The sequence below is a fragment of the Corvus hawaiiensis genome, chromosome Z (assembly GCF_020740725.1).
Source record: "Corvus hawaiiensis isolate bCorHaw1 chromosome Z, bCorHaw1.pri.cur, whole genome shotgun sequence".
Lineage (NCBI taxonomy): Eukaryota > Metazoa > Chordata > Aves > Passeriformes > Corvidae > Corvus > Corvus hawaiiensis.
The window spans coordinates 57,598,961-57,620,174 of NC_063255.1; the positions used below are offsets into that span (position 1 = coordinate 57,598,961).

At 35.9% G+C, this 21,214-nt stretch overlaps 1 protein-coding gene across 18 annotated transcripts in view; it reads right to left on the reverse strand.

Moving 5' to 3' along the window:
• The window catches only part of ADGRV1 (adhesion G protein-coupled receptor V1), a 310,923-nt gene that overhangs the window by 271,195 nt on the left and 18,514 nt on the right, over positions 1–21,214 (reverse strand). For 16 of the 18 annotated variants that reach the window (XR_007201087.1, XR_007201088.1, XR_007201086.1 and 13 more), the window contains 12 exons: positions 19,720–20,285; positions 18,220–18,490; positions 17,093–17,422; positions 13,677–13,853; positions 12,418–12,641; positions 4,838–4,870; positions 3,632–3,758; positions 3,357–3,542; positions 2,519–2,699; positions 1,770–1,933; positions 1,010–1,133; positions 362–628 (listed from right to left, as the gene is read on the reverse strand). Coding sequence is in view for 14 of the 18 variants with exons in the window: in XM_048292637.1 (XP_048148594.1) it covers positions 362–628; positions 1,010–1,133; positions 1,770–1,933; positions 2,519–2,699; positions 3,357–3,542; positions 3,632–3,758; positions 4,838–4,870; positions 12,418–12,641; positions 13,677–13,853; positions 17,093–17,422; positions 18,220–18,490; positions 19,720–20,285 (2,650 nt within the window). In the remaining 4 variants the exon portion in view is untranslated. The remainder of the gene's footprint in view (positions 1–361; positions 629–1,009; positions 1,134–1,769; positions 1,934–2,518; positions 2,700–3,356; positions 3,543–3,631; positions 3,759–4,837; positions 4,871–12,417; positions 12,642–13,676; positions 13,854–17,092; positions 17,423–18,219; positions 18,491–19,719; positions 20,286–21,214) is intronic. The other 2 variants (XM_048292634.1, XM_048292633.1) reach the window with 1 other exon arrangement.

Here is a 21,214-nt window from a genome sequence, read left to right on the forward strand (position 1 = left end):
CACATGAACTACCTTATACTCAGATAACTGATAAAAATTACCTATTTCTTATATTTAGTTTTTATTTTCTTATTGATAAGTAAAAAAACCCATCTAATTTGGAGTATTTGAAAAGAGATTTTAACTCCAGTTATTTTTGCAGGACAGTTTCAGCTGTATAATTTAAATTTTGTTTCCAATTAAACAATTCAAGATCAAAATCCAAACACACTGTCAGAAATTTTATAGAAATGTTGAAGCAAACCTTAGTCATATAATGCCTGACATTTATACATTGCTTTACGATAAGAACAAACTGGTAAAAAGTAGAGAAAAAAATAAAAACAGAGTTACTAAATATACATTAAATCATTATTTTTACCTGTTGAATTCAAAAGGAAGATATAAAATGTTTCATCAGTTTCAGGGGTATCATCATCATTAATATACACAGATAAGTTCTGCTCTCTTTCTCCAACACCAAACAGAATGACACTGTTCTTTCCACTGGGAACAAAGTCTCCCTCTTCAGCTGTTGCATCTCCATTGACAGTAATATACTGAACAGCAACAACAGCATCAGCAGATCCATTCCTTAGGACTGTAAAGTTTGCTACACTCCCTTCTGTAATGCTCACTGTCAGAGGTTCTGAAAACACACAAGCAATAAATTCAAGTTCAAGCCTGAGATTTTTGCATGTGGCCTATTCACCTAATCCTCCACAAGAGGATCCTTCACCTCAGGGAAAGAGAAGGCACATGTAGTAAAGGCAGGGAAATACTTGCAGGTAGAAGAGAATATTGTCATTAGCCACCTAACCAATCCCAGAGCCATCAACGAGAATAATGACATAAAATGAGAGAAAATTCTGAAGTAAAAAAAAAAAAGAGCAAATTCAATACAACCAAAAAAAAGTACATCTTTAACACTAGCTCCACTTGAATTAAGATTTTTCAACAACCTGCTCTGTCAATAAAATCTTTTTGGGGTAGAATATGCATTCAAAATTTAAAACCAGTAATATCTAACCTGCAAAATAAATGGGATCATCATTCCTTGTAATTTGTAAAAATGCACTGGTTATATTGCCCAGTCTGGCTCCACCAGTGGCATTGAATAATCTGATTATGAATACCTCCATCTCTTCAGGTACCTGAAGGACAAAGTATTGAGAAATTAATTTCTTGTATACAAAACAATGAAGAAATTAAAATGAACAGCTGAGGAGGTTAACCAGGGTTTCTGCACATTGTTGTTTATTTATTGATTCATAAGAGTGTCAAGAGGGATGACAAATGACAGTTCATACACTTACTCAAAAATCATCAGCCAAAAATCCTTGTAAATAAATCCCCTCATTTTTACTATTGTACAGATGATCCAAAAGTTATCTTGCAGTTTCCTAATGCTGATACATCATGCTGATACAACTTATTTTTACCACTATATTTATTTATTTATTATTAATTATTCACATTCTTTCTTGTCGTACTTCAAAATCAAAAATATAAAATGAAGATTCTTGCTATCAAAACAAGTGTTTTACCTATTATTATAATTTAACCACACTTGACTACGGACAGATTCTTACTTTTTTTGTTTATAGATATGTACACTGTCTCAAATTCTTTTATTATTTACTTAGGTAAACGCACTTTTATCCAAGTATTTTGATTTTTCCCACAAAAAATTATCAAGTTCTTAAAAAGCAGAGCTTCTTAAACTGCTATGTTTCAGCACTTACTCTTCGTTCCACATATTTACATAAAAACACTGTAAAAATGATTACCTCATCTGGTAGAGAGTAAATGGTGATATTTTTTGAGAACTCCAGATTATCAAAGAAAATAGTCCCTTGTTCTGGATAGATGTCATTGGTACATGCTGGGTCAACAATCCAGGACACGCTAACATTGCCATAGTTTCCTTGGTTTCTTACAACTCTGTAAGAGGCTACAAAATGCAAACATTTACAGTCAATGTGTGTCTCCAGAAAAACGTAAGTCAAAACCAAAAAGGTCAGCAAAGCTGAAACAAAGATAAATGAAAGGAAACAGTAAGTAAATTCACTTCTTGCAAAACTAATAATATGTGAGAGACCTACACAAAAGGCCATGCAATGATAGACCATTACAGCAGTTGAAATTTGTATCAACTTTGTTGATACAATAGAGATAGATAAATTGAAGCCACACATATGAAAATTTATCTCATTCTTCTCTCACATAGCACCTGATTCCTCATGCTCACCAGGCAGAACTACTACCGTCAGGTTGTACCTTGCACATAAATCAATTCTCTGTCCCTCCTGCCTGGTATATTCCCTAGCTATATTTTCACTGGATTGATCCCTATGGCTTTCAAGGCCCATCCTCCTCCACACTAATCTCCACTGCTCATCATGCCGGTACTGTAGCCCCCTGGAAACTCCTGAGCAGAGACTTGAGGCAGGCATTGTCCTACAAAGGTGAAGTAGGAAAAAGAAGCTTTGCAAGAGCAGAGAGCAGAGAAAGCAGAAACTCTAATAAAAAGGATTACCAGCATAGATGATTTCTCCTTTACTTTCCTTTATTGTTACTGATAATTCATCAAGTAGAAACTGAATGACACCATGTGGATCATCATTCTTCAAAATCATTATATTGACCCTTGTGGCATTCCCCAGCTTGCCTGACATTTCACTGTAGCCACTGAGTACAACAGCATATGCCTCATCCAGCTGGAAGAGGGAAACTCAGTCAGAATAAAAATACTTGTTCAGCAGAAAGAGAGGACAACTTCAACAAAAGAAAATTACACACACTTTCTATATGCACAATGGTTTTGTACATCTTTGTCATCTGTAGCAGTGAAAGCAAAGATCTTAAAGACATTAAGCTAATTTAAAAATAATGTTTCAGCTTAAATTATTAATCTAATGCGACCTTGTATTTCATATATTGCTTGAAAAAACACTCACAGGAGATGCCTCATGGAACACTAAAACAAATATTTAATCTTTGCATCTATACAGCAAACATTAGTGTAGACTGGAGAGCACTGAGTTCAATTAGCAAGTATTTACCAAAAAAGAAACAAGAAAGTGGTTGTTCATACAGAGCTCAATTAAACAGTGGCATTCTACAAACAGATGCCAAAAACTCATATGGATACAAAAATAAGTTTCAATTTACAAAAAATAAAAATCCACTGAGGCCTATTAAAGCCAAAGATACCTTCTAGTTATCCAGGTATCCCTGGTTTTGAGACTGGGAACACATTCCGTAGAAAAGCATTGTATACTTGTTCTGCTCCTATTTATTTTCCTATATTTTAATAAGCGACAAACTGTTACGCTGTGAACACAATTTGAAGAGTGGAAAATTTTCATTTCTACCTCTGGAATCCCATCCATCCTTGTCAAAAGAGTAATTATAATCTCTCTTTCCCCAGGCTTAAATTCCAGAATTCCTGTGCTTCCATAAAACTCATTATCGTTCCTTGGTTCTACAGTGTATCGCAGAAACTGCCTGAGAAGGGTCCCTCTGCTGCGGACAATCTGCAGTTCAACAGAATCCCCTTCCTGTAAAAAAACAAAACCCAGCATTTTACTTGCACTCTGCTCAGATTTATTTGTCCATAATTATTAAGAAAAGTTATTCAGATAGCTACCTTGATACTGTAGGGACCTCTGGAAGAGGGAGAAAATTCAAACACTCCTCCAGGATCATCATTTTCCAAAATAGTAATTTCACAAGTAGTAAACCCGTATTTCAGTATTTGATTTTCCACACTGACCCTGGGAAAGGAAAAAAGGGGTTTTTTGAGTGCTGGTTCTTTTTAATAAGTAAATATACATCTAAGTGAAGGACGTCAGAATCCTGATGAATGTTATGAATAAATTATTAAAACAATTACCTACAAAGATTATAATAAATTCAGAAAGACACATCAGTGTGTTCCATTCATTTTCAAAAAAAACCCTAAAGTTTGTTTCTGAAGTTACTGTTTTCTGATTATTTTTTATAGTTGATAGTTCTGGGGTTTTTTAGTCATACATGCACACAGCACAAAAGAAAAAAAATAGAACTGTGCACTAAAAATTTAGAGTCACATTCAGTATTACGGAGTATTTGGATCAAAACATAAGAGATGATCCAAAATCACTTAAACAAAGAGAGATTAAATTTCTTGCATTCATTTCCTCAGATGTTAATTTTCAATTACATTGTTTTAAGTTCATGCCATTAAAAATGCAAGAAAAACTACTACTGAAAGATGCATAAAGAATGCACCTTCAGACTGATGGTTTCGATATAGCTTATTAAATGTTGGTTTATTAATTCAGATTCCTGTGCATCTTCCATGTTTTCTGGAAGAAAAATTCAATGAACAAACAGGAAATATCTATTTAAAAGGGTAATATGTCATGTTTATTGAATATTAAAAAAAATACGTCAGCAGACGATAACTTGTGTTAATATAAAATAAAGGTATGTCACTCAAAAAAAGATAACTGTTCATCTTTGACCACAGAAAACTTCTCTACAGTTCTAATCAGCTCAGGCATTTAGATGGGACAAATTGTGTTTCTGGCAGTTTAAGACAACTAATCCATTATTGCAATCAAGCGCAGGAATATCAAACACTGAGTCATGCATTAATAACTTTCATCATTCACAAATCCTAAATAAGCCTTCAAGCCAGAAACCCATGCCATCAAATTAAAAATCAAAGGGCAAGCAAGCATTGTCTGAGAGATGCAGAAGATATGATTCCTGAGAAAAAAGGAAATTATTGACAAATTCTGTCCAAACTAATCACTCATAAAACAAAGCATCGATTCACTGAAGACAAACCACAGTTCACTGCACTTACCCAAAGTACACGACAAACCTTTCTGTCTCTACCCTGTAAACATAGAAAGAAAGAAGGAAAGAAGGAAAGAAGAAAAGAAGGAAAGAAAAGGGGTGGGGGAAGGAATGAAAGTGCCACTTCCTGGAATTTCAATAGTACCAGTCTTAGATAATGATAACAATAACAACAACAGCACCACGAAGTTTTCTTTTCCCTTTCCAAACACATAATGTTCCTTTTATGGGAACCTCCTTGCTTGGCACTATCTGTTGACAGATGCTAGCAAGTGGGCAGTCCCCACTGGGGAGAAATGACCCCATGACCAATTCAGGATGTCAAGGTCCGTTCAGAGTATACCCTACCCAGCCCTCCTCCAGCAGCTCTGTCACTGTCAGCCTCTGGGTCTGCTCACAACTGCACCAGCAGCCCACATTTATATCTAACACTTCACTCAAAAAAAATACAATCAACATGCCTCCATTATGTGTTATTTCATCAGTCTGACATAGTAATGATAAAAACAGGTAAGTACATTGGGAGTTATAACACATACATGTCAAAAACTACTTTAGCACAAAATCACATCAAACTTTATTTTTGACAATTTTTCAGTTAATCAGATTACCAGAATAAAATACCAACAAAAAGAAAACAAACTCCACCCCACCCCCAAAAAACCAAGCAAAGAAAATAGAAACAGGAAAATAAGCACATATAACAAAACTATCACATCAAGTCAGATGAAAGGACATTATTCTGCAATAAGTATGTAATTTAATTAAAGTATGTCTTGATTATTTTCTTAATCTAAAATAAGTATATATTTAATATAAAACCTGTATCTACTTTTAAAATTGTATAACAGATTAACAAAGCATTTATAAAGTGAAATTTTGAATTCAAAAGAATTCAGATTCAGAATTCAATAGACATAAGAGTTCACTCAAAAGTTTGAGGTAATAAAGCAAATATACTTGCAGCTGTATTCTTTCAAATAGCAGATCTGATTTAATAGAAATTTCTCAGTGATTCCCAATGAGGCTTCATTTTAAATACTATATATTAAGACATTCTCCCTTCCTTCAGAAATTATGCAAGTTTTCCAAAATCACCAAACATTAATACAATTTAAAAAGTCAAGGTGAAAATTCCAGAGCTAAAATTTATGCTATATTTTCATTATATTGCTCTTAATGCTAAAATTTAATTGTATTACTAAGCTGTTGGTAATAGATTTCACAGCAGAGAATACAAATGAACGATTATCTCAAGTTGTTTTTCAGTATGTATGTACAAGCTTAAGTGGTTAAGACACAATCATCAAAAAGTGAAAGGACATGCCGGATATAGCATCTCCTTCATCTTCATGAAGTCACACTGCATGAGTCCAAATTGAGCTCAGACATAAAAGGGCGTGTTAACTGCAGAGTAGTGCTACAATCTAGTATCATGTTGAAATGCACAAGGGCAGCTCTACAGAAATCCAAGGGGTAGCAGAAATTACACAGTTCCAAGGTACCATGAGGAGGTACTTTGAGTATCTCCAGGTATACTTTGAAAGGACTGACAAGACTGGCAATACTTACTACCTTTTAACAGTCACAGTGTGAATCAGATCAGAATCTCGAGAACTTGGAAGCTAGAGAGCAGCTGGTCAGATTCAGCCCATCCACTGCTAAAACCACTGTTATTTCATATTTTTCTCCAGCCAAGTTCCATTTTCAAAACTAGGGTCACTTGATTGACTGACTGACTGATGGATCTGACCATGTTTTCTGAGCATGACTGGACAGGTTGCTACCAGAGGTCTGACACATTAAATGTTGGTTACTATTCAAAAACAACAGACGGTGGTTGGGCACTGAACAGGCTCCCCAGAGCAGTAGTCACAGCATCAAGTCTGAGAGAGTTCAAGAAGTGTTTGGACAATGCTCTCAGGCCCACAGTGTGATTCTTTAGGTGTCCTATGCAGGCCCAGGAGTTGGACTTGATGATCCTGATGGGTTCCTTCCAATTTTGCTTATTCTGTGATTCTATGATAAAACAGCCTATGCAAAATGGAATAGAAGTCACGAGGCACAGGCTTCCAACTCAGATCTGCCATTACATGAGCAATGAATCCAACAGGATTGTGTCTACATTTTGAGGTACACATATACAAATTTTTATATTAACTCTGGACCAGGATCCATCAAGTGACTTCCTAGCTCAACCTTGGAGTTTTCTTCTTGCTGTGGATCTGTATGGTAATCACTGAGCTGTGCCTAATCCTGGTGACTATCATCTAAACCTGACGTCTTCCTGGCTTAACCTGCCCCACCACCACAGCCTTGCCTCATGGACTGAAGGCTGTCCCCACTTCCCATATGACAAATCTCATCTGAAAAGGCTAGTCATCACAGAAGTTCTTTTTAAAAAATACCTTAATTATTACTTAGCAAGAACTACAGATTAATTAGGACGACTAAGAGAAGCTCCAAAATGTTTCCTCACTTTTTAAAATGCATAGTACTAAAACATAACAGAAAGAAGATTTGACTGAGTTTAAAATAACATGCAATTATAAAATAAGTATTACTGCATATAAAATAATAATTGTTAAGAGATGTGCTTGAATTTGATAACTGTGAACCCAGAACTCGAATTCTGAAGAAAGTTAATGTTTTGAAAAGCCCATGAGAAACTGAATTGCAACTGTGAATTTGTATTAATGATACTCTTAAAAAACCAATTCTCTAAAATCTTTCTCTTCTATCAGGTATCTCAGAAAAGGTACCTTCAAACTTCCTGTAGAATGTTACTAAATTTGCTTACTAGATTTGTGTTCACTACTTCTTAAATTTTTTCAGGATTATCTACTGACTTAATTATGACCTAGCTTTAAAGAATAGTATTCAAGGAGGATTGGCCACATTATAAATTCCACAATGTTTCTCATCAGAGGGAACACCTTCTCTCCAGTTTTAATCCACAATTTATTTGATTTTGGAGGCCATTTTAACTTATGTTACTCACAGCAGAAGACATATGGTGTTACTACTTTGAAAAGTAATGAAAGCTAGCAGTAGGTGTCCAGTAACACTCATATAAACATTCTATCACCAGTTTCAAATAACTTTTTCCCTATCAAAACAAGATCTGACCAAGGCCTTGAAGTAAAAGCCAACATTTTACACTGAAAGACTTAATTCTTATAGGATCACATCTATTTCTTCATGGAAAATTTACTCAAGAAAAATAAATATAGTTTTGAAATAGGCACTAACCACAGGAAATCCCCAAGTTAGAAAAATATTGCAAACGTCATTCAACAGCTTTACTTACACCCTGAATTAAGGCACATAGACAGTATGCAGTTCTCTAAATGGGTCTTCCATGATTTGCAAACTTTTTTATCATTAAGTAATCTCTTAGACACAAAAATGCCTTGCATAAATTTAGAATTTTTTTTTTTTTTAAGTGTAAATGTTAAACATAGGTTTGGCTTAAGTGCTGTGTTCATTTTTGGGCCCCACAATTCAGGAACTGTGAATTTGTGCTATTGGTACTCTTAAAAACATACTTCTCTAAAAGACTTTCTTCTATCAGGTATCTCAAAAAAGGTGTCCTCTTCCACTGGGCCACTTTCCAGCCACTCTTCCCCAGCCTGTAGCTCTGCATGGGGTTGTTGTGACCCGAGTGGAGGATCTGCCACTTGGTCTTGTTGACCTTCATGCCACTGGATGTCAGTCCATCAACCCAGCCTGTCCAGGTCCCTCTTTAGAGCCCTCCTACCCTCCAGCAGGTCAACATTCCTGTACAACTTGATGTCATTCACAAATTTACTAAGGGTAAATCCCCTCATCCAGATCATCAATGAAGATACTAAACAGGACAGGGCCCAGCACTGATCCCTGGGGGACACCACTAGTGACTGGCCACCAACTGGATGCAGCACCATTCCCCACCACTCTCTGGGCCCGGCCAATCCAGCCAGTTCTTAACCCAGTGAAGAGTGTACCTATCCAAGATGTGGGATGACAGCTCTTCCAGGAGTATGCTGTGGGAGACAGTGTCAAAGGCTTTGCTGCAGACCAGACAGACAACACCCACAGACTTCCCCCAATCCCTCAGGGAAGTCACCTGATCATAAAAGATCAGGTTGGTCAGGCAGGACCTGCCCCTCCTAAATCCATGCTGGCTGGGTCTGATCCCCCAATCATCCTGTAGGTGCTATGTGACCCCACTCAAGATTATCTGCTCCATATCCTTGCCAGGCACCAAGGTCAGGCTCACAGCCTGTAGTTCCCCAAAGCCTCCTTGCAGCCCTTCCTGGGTATTGGCATCATACTGGCCAACTTCCAGTTGTCTGGGACCTCCCCAGTTAGCCAGGACTGATGATAAATGATGGAGAGCAGCTTAGAAAGCTCTTAAAACAGCTCCCTCATTACCCTAGGATGGATCCTATCCAGCCCCATAGACTTGTGACCAGCTAAAATAGCTCTGCCAGTCACTAACCACTTCCTCCCGGGTTTCAGGGGGTCTAGTCTGCTCTCTGACCTTGTCTATCTGTCTAGATCAGGGGATCAGCTGCCCTGAGAATAACTGGTCTTACTGCTGAAGACTGATACAAAGAAGGTATTAAGTACCTCAGCCTGCATCCCATCACAGAAATCACAAGAACTATAAAAATCTCCACATTACATTGCATCAGTTCTGCTTCATTGAAAATATGTCATATATATAAATTAGATGCATATACACGTACATGGATCTATTCTGGCATCTTAATTTATGGGAGTCATGACCAAAAGATTCTGAGCTTAAAGACTATTTAAACACTGAACTGTTCCTGGATTTTAATTTTCCCAAAATAAAAATAAATTCATTTGTGTATTGCTGTTTCCAGAACCTAAAGTCCAGAGGTTTTCACTCTCAGCACCATTCATTTAAGAGAACAAACACAAGCCATGGGCCATGAGGGTCCTGGCCCTTCAGCTGTGCCAACTGCCAAATTTATAGCTATGTACCTGCACTGGGGGGATGATAACTGCCAATAGCAGAACTTCTTGTGCAAAAGTTAAAAACAACAATCAGATTTCACTACAGACCTCTGGCTTTATTTATCTTTAGTCTCAATTCAGGCCTATTCAGATATGGGGAGGCATTCAAACTGAAGCTGATCCTAAAGAAAGAAAATATGAAGAAGCTTCAGCAGGTACAGAATTATCTTGCTTCTTTATAGCTCGTCTGTCTCTATATAAGCATATTCTTAATGAAACACATTGGCCTCCATTTTGTGGACAGCATTCATAATTATTTTTAATATCCAGGGCCTACAGATGGTGGCCATAGAGCAAGGAAGGAAAATACTATTTTTAGTGGCTTGGAAGGTTTCTTTTGTAATTATGGGTACAATCAAAGCTCATTTAAAACATAAACTGCCTTAACAACATCACTGAGTTGTAAATAATACATCCCTGTTAGAACTAATTATTGTATTATCTTGCCCGTGCTATTATAAATTGCAATAAATAGAATGCTTCTGAACATATTTCTATGTCTATAGTTTCATTAAAGTCCATACATGCTCTATTTTTCTACTGACTTATGCTACAGTGTATCGAACAGTGCAAGCACATCCACAGCACAGTACATCTTTGTTTTTCATGGTAATTCACTACTGCTGTGAGGTGCTGGCTGCCAGTCTTGGAAACTGAAATCTTCTGTTCATCCAGAAAGCACAAACTATGGAGAAGGCAATACCAAAAGCTCACACACATCACCCTGCCCTGCCAGTATCATTCGCCCCTGCTTTGAAGAGTCCTTTCCAGTATTGAAAGGATGATCTTTGCAGTCATTTCATTCTTGGCTTCTGCTCACATTAAAGTTGCCAAATTTCACTCATAGCCTTGAGGGACACTATCCAGGTCTAGAGAAAAGTTCAGATTTTATCTCCTCCTTATTTACTTCTTTTTCCTGGCCTGACCACCTGTTCTTTACTTCACTCTCTGATCTTGCCAAGTGTGGGAAAGCTGCTTACTGCTGGCACAATTTTTACCAGCCACTTCATGATCAATAGAACCTGCTACTCCCAGCATACATAGCAAAAGCCGAACAGTGGTTGCATTTGTTCTGTTGCCAATTCAATCCCCTTTTAGACATAATTTTCAAGGCATGGGGTTACTACTCAGAGGAAGTAGTAGAAAGCTGTAGTTACACATACTGTAGAGCTGTCCAATATTAAAAAGTTAATCTTTTATGCTGCCCACTTCCTCTGTGTACTTAATTGTCTCCTATCCTTCCACGTCAGCATTTTGGCCACCTTACACAACTTCTTCACAACTTCAATCATTATTTCTAATCTTAGTTTCTTTGTTTGTGCCACAGACTCTAATAAACCTTTAGGCAAACCAGTTTCATCTGCAGGAAGAAAAACAGAGAACTACTTGCAATAGGCTCCATTTGGTTTTGTCTTGAACAGGACCATCTTTTCAACACAGTGAGTATCCAAAATAGAATGAAATAATTCATTTTGCACTAGATGCATCCACCAGCCAGCTTCTACAGAAGCAGACCAATCCTGCAATGGAACAGCATCTTTACTGTGCCATAGAATAAAGCTCAAAAAACAAGATGAGCAGCAGCTTGAGGAGCTGGTTTCTGGTTTGCTAGTATGTAATCTATATGAGTATCTGGTGTTAAAGTTCCCAAGAGCTAGTCTGCTCTCCTTTTATATGGCAAGGATATATCTGCATAAGCTAAGGACTGTGTAAGTAGTAGATGTTCAATGCAGACATTGCAGCTGGCAGATCTCTCTTAGCATGTTTCCAGAAAAATAAATGGGAAAAATACACCTCAGATTATTAGGAGGTATTAGCAGAAGTGGTAGTATTTCTAAACTATATATACATCTGAGTTTTTTGAAACAGGACTGAAGAAATAGCCAAGATTCTCTTGCTAATAAAACAAAAAGACTCCTGGATATGAAATAATTCAAGGATTCTGAATAGTGTTCACATTCAGATAATATCTCCTGAGGCCTCTTACAGTGTTAATTATTCTGCAATCCTGATGTCACACAGAAGGGCGACCACAACACTGTGCTTCAGAAACACCACTGCTCCCTTTGTAGCTCAGACACGTGGTAATAGTCACACTGGCCTATTTTGGAAGCCAGGAACTGTGATGTAAGTATCTAACTCTGCAACAACATCCTGACTATAAACCTCTTCTGAGAAAAACACAGTTATGTATTGCCTTCATTACTATTCATTACAGTTTTCCCCATTATCTCACTCGATATTACTTTTCTGAAAATGTAAGTGTTGTAATCAAGAGCTATAACTAAAGATCAAATCTAAATGAACTTTTTTAGTAGCATACTTTATTTTAATCAAAATATAAACAAAACTAAGTCATTAGATAATAAGCACAACATGGTTTCTTACACTGGTCACAAATCAAGGAAGATTCCATATATAGTCTGGATCAAGGCCCCAATATTCCTCCAGGCACTTATCAACACAATGGAGGCAACACCTCATAATTAGTACTGTGCCAAATTGTTATATATAGATTATCAGAAGCAATACATATGAATAAAGATAAGAGTACAATACCTGTCCAAAGTTAATAATACGGTTTCATTCATTTCAGGTATATCATCAGCTTTAATCGTAATGTTGATTGTAGTATCACTTTGTCCAGATAAAAAAACAATAGAGCCATTAAAAGGACTTATATCATCCTGTGTTATTGCCTTGTGATTAGGACCAGAGGGTTTCAAACTCCAAAACACTGTTGCTTGACCATCAGTCCCATCTCGATGCAATGCAATGGAAACCTGTAAAACACGAGTCTGCTGTGACTTGCAAAACTAGATGCAAAAACTATTAACCCTTTGCAAATTACTGTTTGAATATGAGCCCCAAAATGTTCGCCTTGGGTTTTTTAATTATACCTATGTATAAGATATGAATCCAAGATGGTATATCAGTGAAAATATATACTGAATCTTATATTTTTAATCATCTATCCATAATATACTTGGACATATATATTTATTTATACCTAGTGAGGGTGGCAGACTACTAATATGACAATTCACTTAGCACTCATAAACACAAAAAACCTTGTATGACTGATTTAACTAGTGCCCACCTCATCAAGACAACCTAGCTTTTAAATGTAACAACCATAATTTACTCTGGCTCTTATAGTACAGTTCCAGCCTGTACTCTGCTTAAGGAAACCAGCAGTTTTATTCTGAGGATGAAAAGCAAGTTTTCTGATTCAGGATTTGAGGGAAGATTTCAGTTAAGACAAGTAGGGGGAAAAAGGGAAAACGTAAGAAAAGACATTTTATAAAGGGTTTCTCTGGCTGGGATTACAGCACTCGGATGAAAATGCTTTTGAAAATGTTTTGTTGGGTACTGAGAAACAAAAAAAGCATATTTATTAGAAAACAGATCCAGCAAGCCAAATTACATATTCACATGTAAGTCAACTATAAAATACACAGACACTTCCATGAAATCTGGGAGCAATATCAGTCCTACTCTACATGAGTGTCTTTACAGCTGGTGAAAAGAAATTAAACTGTCTGCAGCATAGTCTGCTGCATGTGAGCATCAAGACCTAACCAGTTCTGGATGCTTACATCAGTTCAACCACACTTCTCTGATGACTAACACATGAATCTTGCTAGCAATTTTTTTGCCTTTTTGGTTTTTTAAAGCAGGAGAGTATTTGGGATAAAACAGAACGTGGAGGAAGGATTTTTCTCACATTAACTTTCAAACATTACAGTGGATATAGCAAACTGCTTTTTCCAAATAACTTTTCCATATCAAGAGACAATATAAAAATGTTTACTTACCACTGTAGCAGGCAACTCTTCTGGCTCGGAAAGAATAATTGGAAGATTGCTAGTAAAGCCTATTTCTCCATTTGCAATATCTGGAGTAATCCTTAAAGAAATATTTCGAATCTCGCCTAGTCTAGGACTCACAGGTGGGACAAGAGGAATTCTATTCAGCAGCTCAACTTTTTCCAACTGTGAGAAAAAGTAAGAAAAACTTGAGAAATAAGAAGCCTTAGTATCAAGCAAGAACTATTCTGACATTTTGGAATAAGTGTCATATGCAAGGAAAAAAACATCTCCAGAATAAATTTCTCCTACCAGCAATATTGCTATTACAAAAATGTGAAAGTAGCTCTGCATTGAGCTTTCTCAGGAGAATAGTATACCTCTCCGACAAATTGTGTACACAAGTAAATGTATGTAGAGGGAGAATGAACCTTCTAAATTGGGTAACTCATTACTAGATTTATGAATTGATCTGTCAAGCACCCCAGATGTTGTTCTAACTTCATTTTTTTGCCATGCATTGATAGAAATCTGCTGAAGTCACTGGGAACATAATAATTTGCAGCTGCTCATGAAGCCAAAGAATGATTCAATCTTAATTCCTCTCTCAAAAAGTGTAAGAACTTCTCTATTTACAATAACTAATATGTTAGAATTACTTTCAGAATTGAAAATCAATACAAGATTTCAAAACTGTACTCTCTGCTTATATTACCATATTTTTGATGGTTTATTTATATTAAGAAGAAATAGAAAAATGTGTGTTTTTTCTTTGAATGGAAAATACCCTGCACTTATCCCATCAGCAGCATTGACATGACAAGGAAAGAAGGACTTTCTTTGTTTTATTTGTTTTAATATTCCTTTCAAATATTATACCACCATGAGAGTCTGTCTACATGGATCATATTAACAGATGTTTCCATGACTGATTTGTATAGACTTCTGTAAACATTTCACTGGCGCACGAACCACCAATGACAACCACCTCTTAACTCCCATTAGGGTGTTTTCCCTTGGAGTTATTAGATGCTACCATACAGGTTTTAGTGGAGAAGGGCAAAATGGCCTTATTTAAATCCATAGGGTTATCATGAATCGTCCTTTCAACTGATGAGTTTTAAATGCCTTTGATTCTTAAAACCAATTTATACAAAATACTCAGACTACATAATATTTTGTTCTACTGTTGTTCAAGGAACGCTCAAAAATATTCATGCACATTTTATTTGACGATAGATGGGATTTCTTTTATAAATACTGTAATTGGAAACTGATTCTCAACCACACAGGCTAGTTATTGGGAGTCTGAGGAACAGAGGGCAGGACTCTTTGTTTCCTTGTTTTCTAAGATTTCTTTTAGAGTAGGAGGTAATTCCCCAATTAACACCATGCAAGTGGACTACTGTTGTGGTTGTTAGCTCAGCAGAAGTTCTGAAATACTACAGAGCTGAAAGAATTTACTTTGTTACTATCCTGGACAGTAACTTTGAGATTAAAGCAATAATTAATGAAATATTAAGATTCTTTTTTTAAATTCAGTGTTTCCTCTAAAAGCAAATCAGCTCATGAGGAAAAAAAGAATGCACTGTGAATTGGATAATGCCAAGCAGTTTATTAAATTAGTTAATATTCCTGTCCATATCAAAAGTAGTCTGCACATCAAACAATAGGTTATTTAATTGAAGATGTCATTGAAGAATGTTAATCTCATATTTCCAATTCCTCTATCCATTCTCTTGCTCTGTTTAAGCCAAATTTTCTTCCTCCACCACTCCTTCCCCAATTCCCGAGCTGATCCTTTACTGGGCCTAGTACAAATCTTGTAATCTCATTCTAAATATATTTGTGGAGACTATTCACAATGTAGAAGGATTGTCACAGTGATAAATAGGGATATTTTTCTTCCTTTTCTAAATGAATTCTTTTTGTTGGCAGTTGCCTTTGATTTTGTGTATTCAAATTAAAAGATTTTTATAGTTCATGCAGAAAGTACAGAACATACACCCCCAACTCCCTGGAATCTGCAGTTTGAAAAGCCAGGCCAAGTGCCTGCATTCTGAAGTATTTGTCACACATCTTGTCCATAGTCCACACTGCAATGTTATTTATAATCTACTACCTGAGAGGATCTTGGAATTAGATCATTCAATTCTTCTCTTGATCTTTCAGATCTCAAGAAGATGGTAAAACACACTAACCTATCCTAATACTTCAGAATGCAATTCCCTACCTAACTATGAACATAAAAGGAGTGTGAGCTACTAAAACAATAATATGATTCTGGCAATTTTTTTTCTCTGATCTTTTTCTTTTTTTTAATAGAATGTAGGAGGAAGGAGGTGGAGGGAAGAAATCTTCAAAAACAAGCAAATTTTACGTTTATGATTTCATGTCAACATCTCCATTTGAAAATTTTGAAGACATCTGACTTAAAACAAAAAGATTAAAAAGAACTAAGAAATTACTTTGAGATTTATGCTTTGGATGTGCCAAATCACCCCTTTGTCTGTGTATCAGGATTGTTCCCTGGGCTCATGATCCCAGACAGTGACAATAGTTAATTAGAGGAAATAGAGATTATGCGGTCATCTTAACTGCAGATAAGAAAATAATTATAACAATTACTGATTACAATGCCCAGGATCTCCCACAGCAGCATATCAGAACAATAACTTGCTACCATGTATGCAAACCTGATTTTCTTCAGTGAAAAATGAAGAAAAAAAAAAAGTAATTGGAAAATATTAAATCTTTCTATAAATATTTTTTGGAAAACCCATTTTCTTTCAAAAGCATAATTTTAGTGAATTTTTCCAGCCAATCTTATGAGCGATGACACAATCTCCCTTCTTAAAAACTCAGATAGAGGGGGGAAAAAAAAAAAAGACAAGAAAAACCAAAAGGGCACATACAGGGAAAACCAGAAGAACTTTTCAAGTTCTCTGGTCAAAGTTGCACATAAATTAAACGTATGTTTGACCATTTTTAATTTACATTTCCTTGCTTGTAATTTCTAAAATCTGTCACACTTCTGTAATTAGGAGCCTTAATTTGGTTAAACCGAAAGCCAAGGGGTACCCAGAATAACATACCTGAAAAGGCAACTAACCCCTGCAATATTGATAGCATTTAGTTAAATTGCATGACTAATAACTGAATCCTATTACAGCAGTGTATTTTTTTAAATTGTGCAATTCGTAAATAATGATTAGGAATAAAGCTCTTTATAGCATATTTGTGGAAGCTGTATCTAAATAAAAAATTATTCTTGGCTACAGAACTACTATTTTCTTTCCTTTTTTTTTTTTTTTTCTAACCAGGAAGAATCATTTTAATTAAATTAAAAGGGAAGGAGCCACTACTATTTTATATCCTTTATATTACATAGGCTAAAAAACCACCCCAAAACACAGCTGAGATACCTGTATGACAAAATGAGCTCCATTTTGAAGAAATGCATCATTTCGTATTGGTATATTTATAGTAGCTTGTGCTTTTCCTTCTGGAAAGATGAAAGTACTTCTTCTAGACATATTTAGAATGCCACCTTTCGCTCTCTCAGGATCCAGAGCTCCAGCTGGAATATACAGTGAGGTATAAAACAACTGCACATCTCCAACTGTTCCTCTTTCCCTTGCAAAACTCAAGGATAAAAAGCGTCCCATTGGATTACTTTCAATCTTCTGATTCTCCAAAGGATGGAATTTTATTAGGCCATAAACATCATCACTGTCCTGAATGTAAAACAGAAGCTGCAAAGCAGAAAACAGCATGCTGCATTACTCTATACCATAGTTTCATGCCTTGACAAAAGCATCTCCTGACTGTCACCATACATTTTTCTCCTTAGTGAACTGGCACCAGGAAAAAAATCAGATTAACAGCCCCGAAGTATTCTTTATACACAAGAAGCATCGCACTGACAGTGGTAACTTTCCCACTATGCCTCACCACATGTGCCAGAATGAGCTCTGAATAACTGATTTTTTGGTTCAGCAGCCAAAGTGAATAATTTAAAAATGTTTCAGATTGTAAAGAATTTCATTTTATTCACCAAGCTCATTCCAACAATTTTTGAGGACTCGAGTCACAGAACTGTCAGCAATGCTAGCCACCCTTTATTTAATAGTTCAGAGGTTACAGTCTTAATCACCAAACCTTCCCCTTGAAGTTGTTACTCTGTAAAACATGTCAGTAATCATTAAGACAGCAAATGAGCAAGTTAAAATAATTTTCCTGTCTTCTGTTAGAAAGCAGTCACTCGAGACAGCATTTATTCAATGCCATCTATGTGCACTGGGAATGATCTGAACTGAATGCTACCACAGTAAAAAGGTCTGGCATTGTATACTACACCCAGCCAAATACTTTAGACGTGGCTCTATACACAAAGATTATATTAAGCATTAGTTTGCTTGATTTTTACCCAAGACCAAACCCTTTCACCTGTTCAGCCAATCAATCAACTATCAATCAATGTTATTAAAACTGGTAAAGTCTTTATTACTCATTATTATTTTCTCCAAAAGAATTCTAAATGCAAACTTACCTCAGATGGCTCACTGACTTCGGCACCTCCCTGTATTGTATGAGCTAGGAGTTTCAGAAGATAAGGCTCTGCCTCTTCTGGTATATCATCATCAATAACGTTCAGATGAAGTGTCTCCAGCATCTGTCCTTGATCAAAACTTATCTCCCCTGCCTCTGGAAGGAGGTCTGCAGTCACAGGTGAGGGATCACTGTTATTTCGGATTATAACCCAGGAAACAGAAACATTTCCATGTGTTCCACCATTTCTTACAACTGTGATCCCTTCAAACCTACAGTTTTGAATGAAAACAAAAAACACAAATCATAATTACTATTGGCATGCATGGTTACCAATTCCCTAAAATATTTACACTGACCGAAGTGGTATAAATTTTAACTGCTTGCAAATTACATTTGACTCAAGGTTTACAGTTTATGAAATCATAGCACATATGTAAGACTTGTTTATTCATGAGCTCCCTGTAATAATCTCTGAAGATACGTGTTAGATCTCACTTTGTTTACAGCAAGAAAAATACTGAGAAGTGAGTGGAGTCTTGGCAGGTTTTACATTTGCCTTGAGAAATACAAATCAAATTTCAGAAAACTTTTTGCCTCTTCTACATCATGAACAGTTGTGAGGCATGAGCATTGAAATAATGCTTTTGAATGAACTGTTTGCCTCTGTCCTGAAAATATATTCAGTTACTGATATTTATGATACTGGAAATGTCATGTTGCCTGAATCGGGGAAGTGAATGACTACAACAAAAAGTCTGGAAATCATGACTTACAAACATTTAGAAAGCAGGATTCATTTCTTTACTGGGTATAAAAAAGAAAGATGAATACTCAAGTGCTGGGTTCTACATACCATAAAATATTCTTTCAAAATTTCTCATAGTATAATAGTTTGAGGCATTATTTGTTTCTTTGGGGATATACTACCATCAGTAATTAGCAGTAGACTCTTTTATTGAGATTGTCAGTATTGTATATCAGTCTGCCTATAGAATTTGTACAGAGTTTTGATTTTAATCGCTCTGTAAAATTACAAATATTTAAACTGTTTTTGAGTTTAAGGTAACTATTTCATGGGAGACACACAACACTGTTTTTTTTCTTTAATCAGAGACTGGTTTTATAGACAGTAAATACAAATATATAGCAAGGATGGAAGACAGAAATCTATTTCTCACTGAACTGGTGTGCAGTAGTATCACAACTTCACTGATCCTACCTTTAGATTAAGGAGTTTTCACTATTCTGATAATGTGATTGAATAGTTATGGCTTATTTACATACAGTTTATCAATTTTAAAATACTTTCTGCATAATTAGACATTTCCACTTCCTTGAAATCTTTGCAGATATAGTTGATAATAACACACTAAGTGATTACTACATTATATTTTAGTAGTGATTTTATAATTACTTTTAACGATATCCTAAGCATGCTTAACAATTACAAACAAATCTCTTAAACTGACTAGATACTAGATTTTAAGATCTGTAGTACCTTGAAATTTTGTCTTCATCAATGATAACAGTGTGAGCTAACAGAACACTGTGGATTGACAGCACTCCATAGGGTTTATCATTCGGCTGGATAGTGACATGAACAACAGATGGATAAATCAAAACAGCATCTCCCTGCAAAGTTTCTTTAAGAAGCATAATCTGAAAGGTCTCAGCAATTTCTGGTATGGCATCATCAAGGATCTTAAATTTCAAATAGGTTTCATGAACTAGAGGTGGGAAAACAAGAGTTGTATTTGGCTGTAGATCTAGGAAGTCTACGTTAAGCTGTGCATGTGCAGTTGAATCCCCAGTTATGATGGCGTAATTGACAGAGACTTCGTCTTCATCAGGTCCAATTAATTTTCCACTGACATCCTTACCACGAACCACTTGGATTGTTACCACTTCATCTTCCTCAGGCACCATATAAGCATTTTGAACAAAACGCACGGGACTGTCATTTTTCTTAATATTAATCCAAACAGAATTTTTTGTGTTGTTTATTTCAGCCCCTCCCTCCACACTCTTCAGACAAACAACAAAGATTTCATCATTTTCCGGTACCTGGAAAAATAGTATTAGCAATCAAGTGTAAGTCACATTTCAAATATATGCAGAACACTTATACTGAGAAATACGGTTTATGTATTTTGCAGATGAGTGAAATGATAAAAACTTGAAAGCTCATTTCATATTAAAATAACCAGGAGAAAAACCGTGCTTTTAACTTCTGCTAAAAATCCCTTTTCAAAATTTAATGTCTCTATTTCCCAAAACATACTTCTGAAAGAGAGTAGAAAGTCAAACAAAAAACAAATAAAAATTAGCCAAGAATCAAGAAAATCTTCATCTTTACAGATTGAGAGTATGAGGAGGCCAACTGCCATTTTTGAAAGCCACCTCTACTTGGAAACAAGTGTTCCTTGCCATTACTTAGATTTAAATTTTCTTTTTTCCGATGTTGATTCTGATCTACCTCCATATGTGCCTGAGATAATACAACAACAACTTCTGGACAGAACCTACCCTGGCCCATCCATCCCTATACAACTGGAAAAGGAACACATCCTTTGTACAGACACACCCACAATCCCAGACAAAATTTCCATCACAGATCTGACAAAGTGGTTTTTTGTTCTTAGCAACAATTTAGATTTTGGTGTTTCTACAAAGCAACTGTTTAAAACTACATTTTAGTTCTAGCTATTTCTTCTCCAATATCAAATGCAGTAGACAATAAATAATGGCTTATAAACCAGAAATTACAGAATTAAGGATGAGATTTCTGCTTTATATTACCATATAAATATATATATATATGGAGGCACATGGTGTGATGTGATTCCTGGGTATCCTGTGCAGAGCCAGGAGTTGGACTTGATGATCCTAATGGGTTCCTTCCAACTCAGCATTTTATTTGATTCTATGATTCTATATTTTATTCCCCAAATCTTGATTAGCTACAGCTATGCAACTGAAAAAATATTATTAGT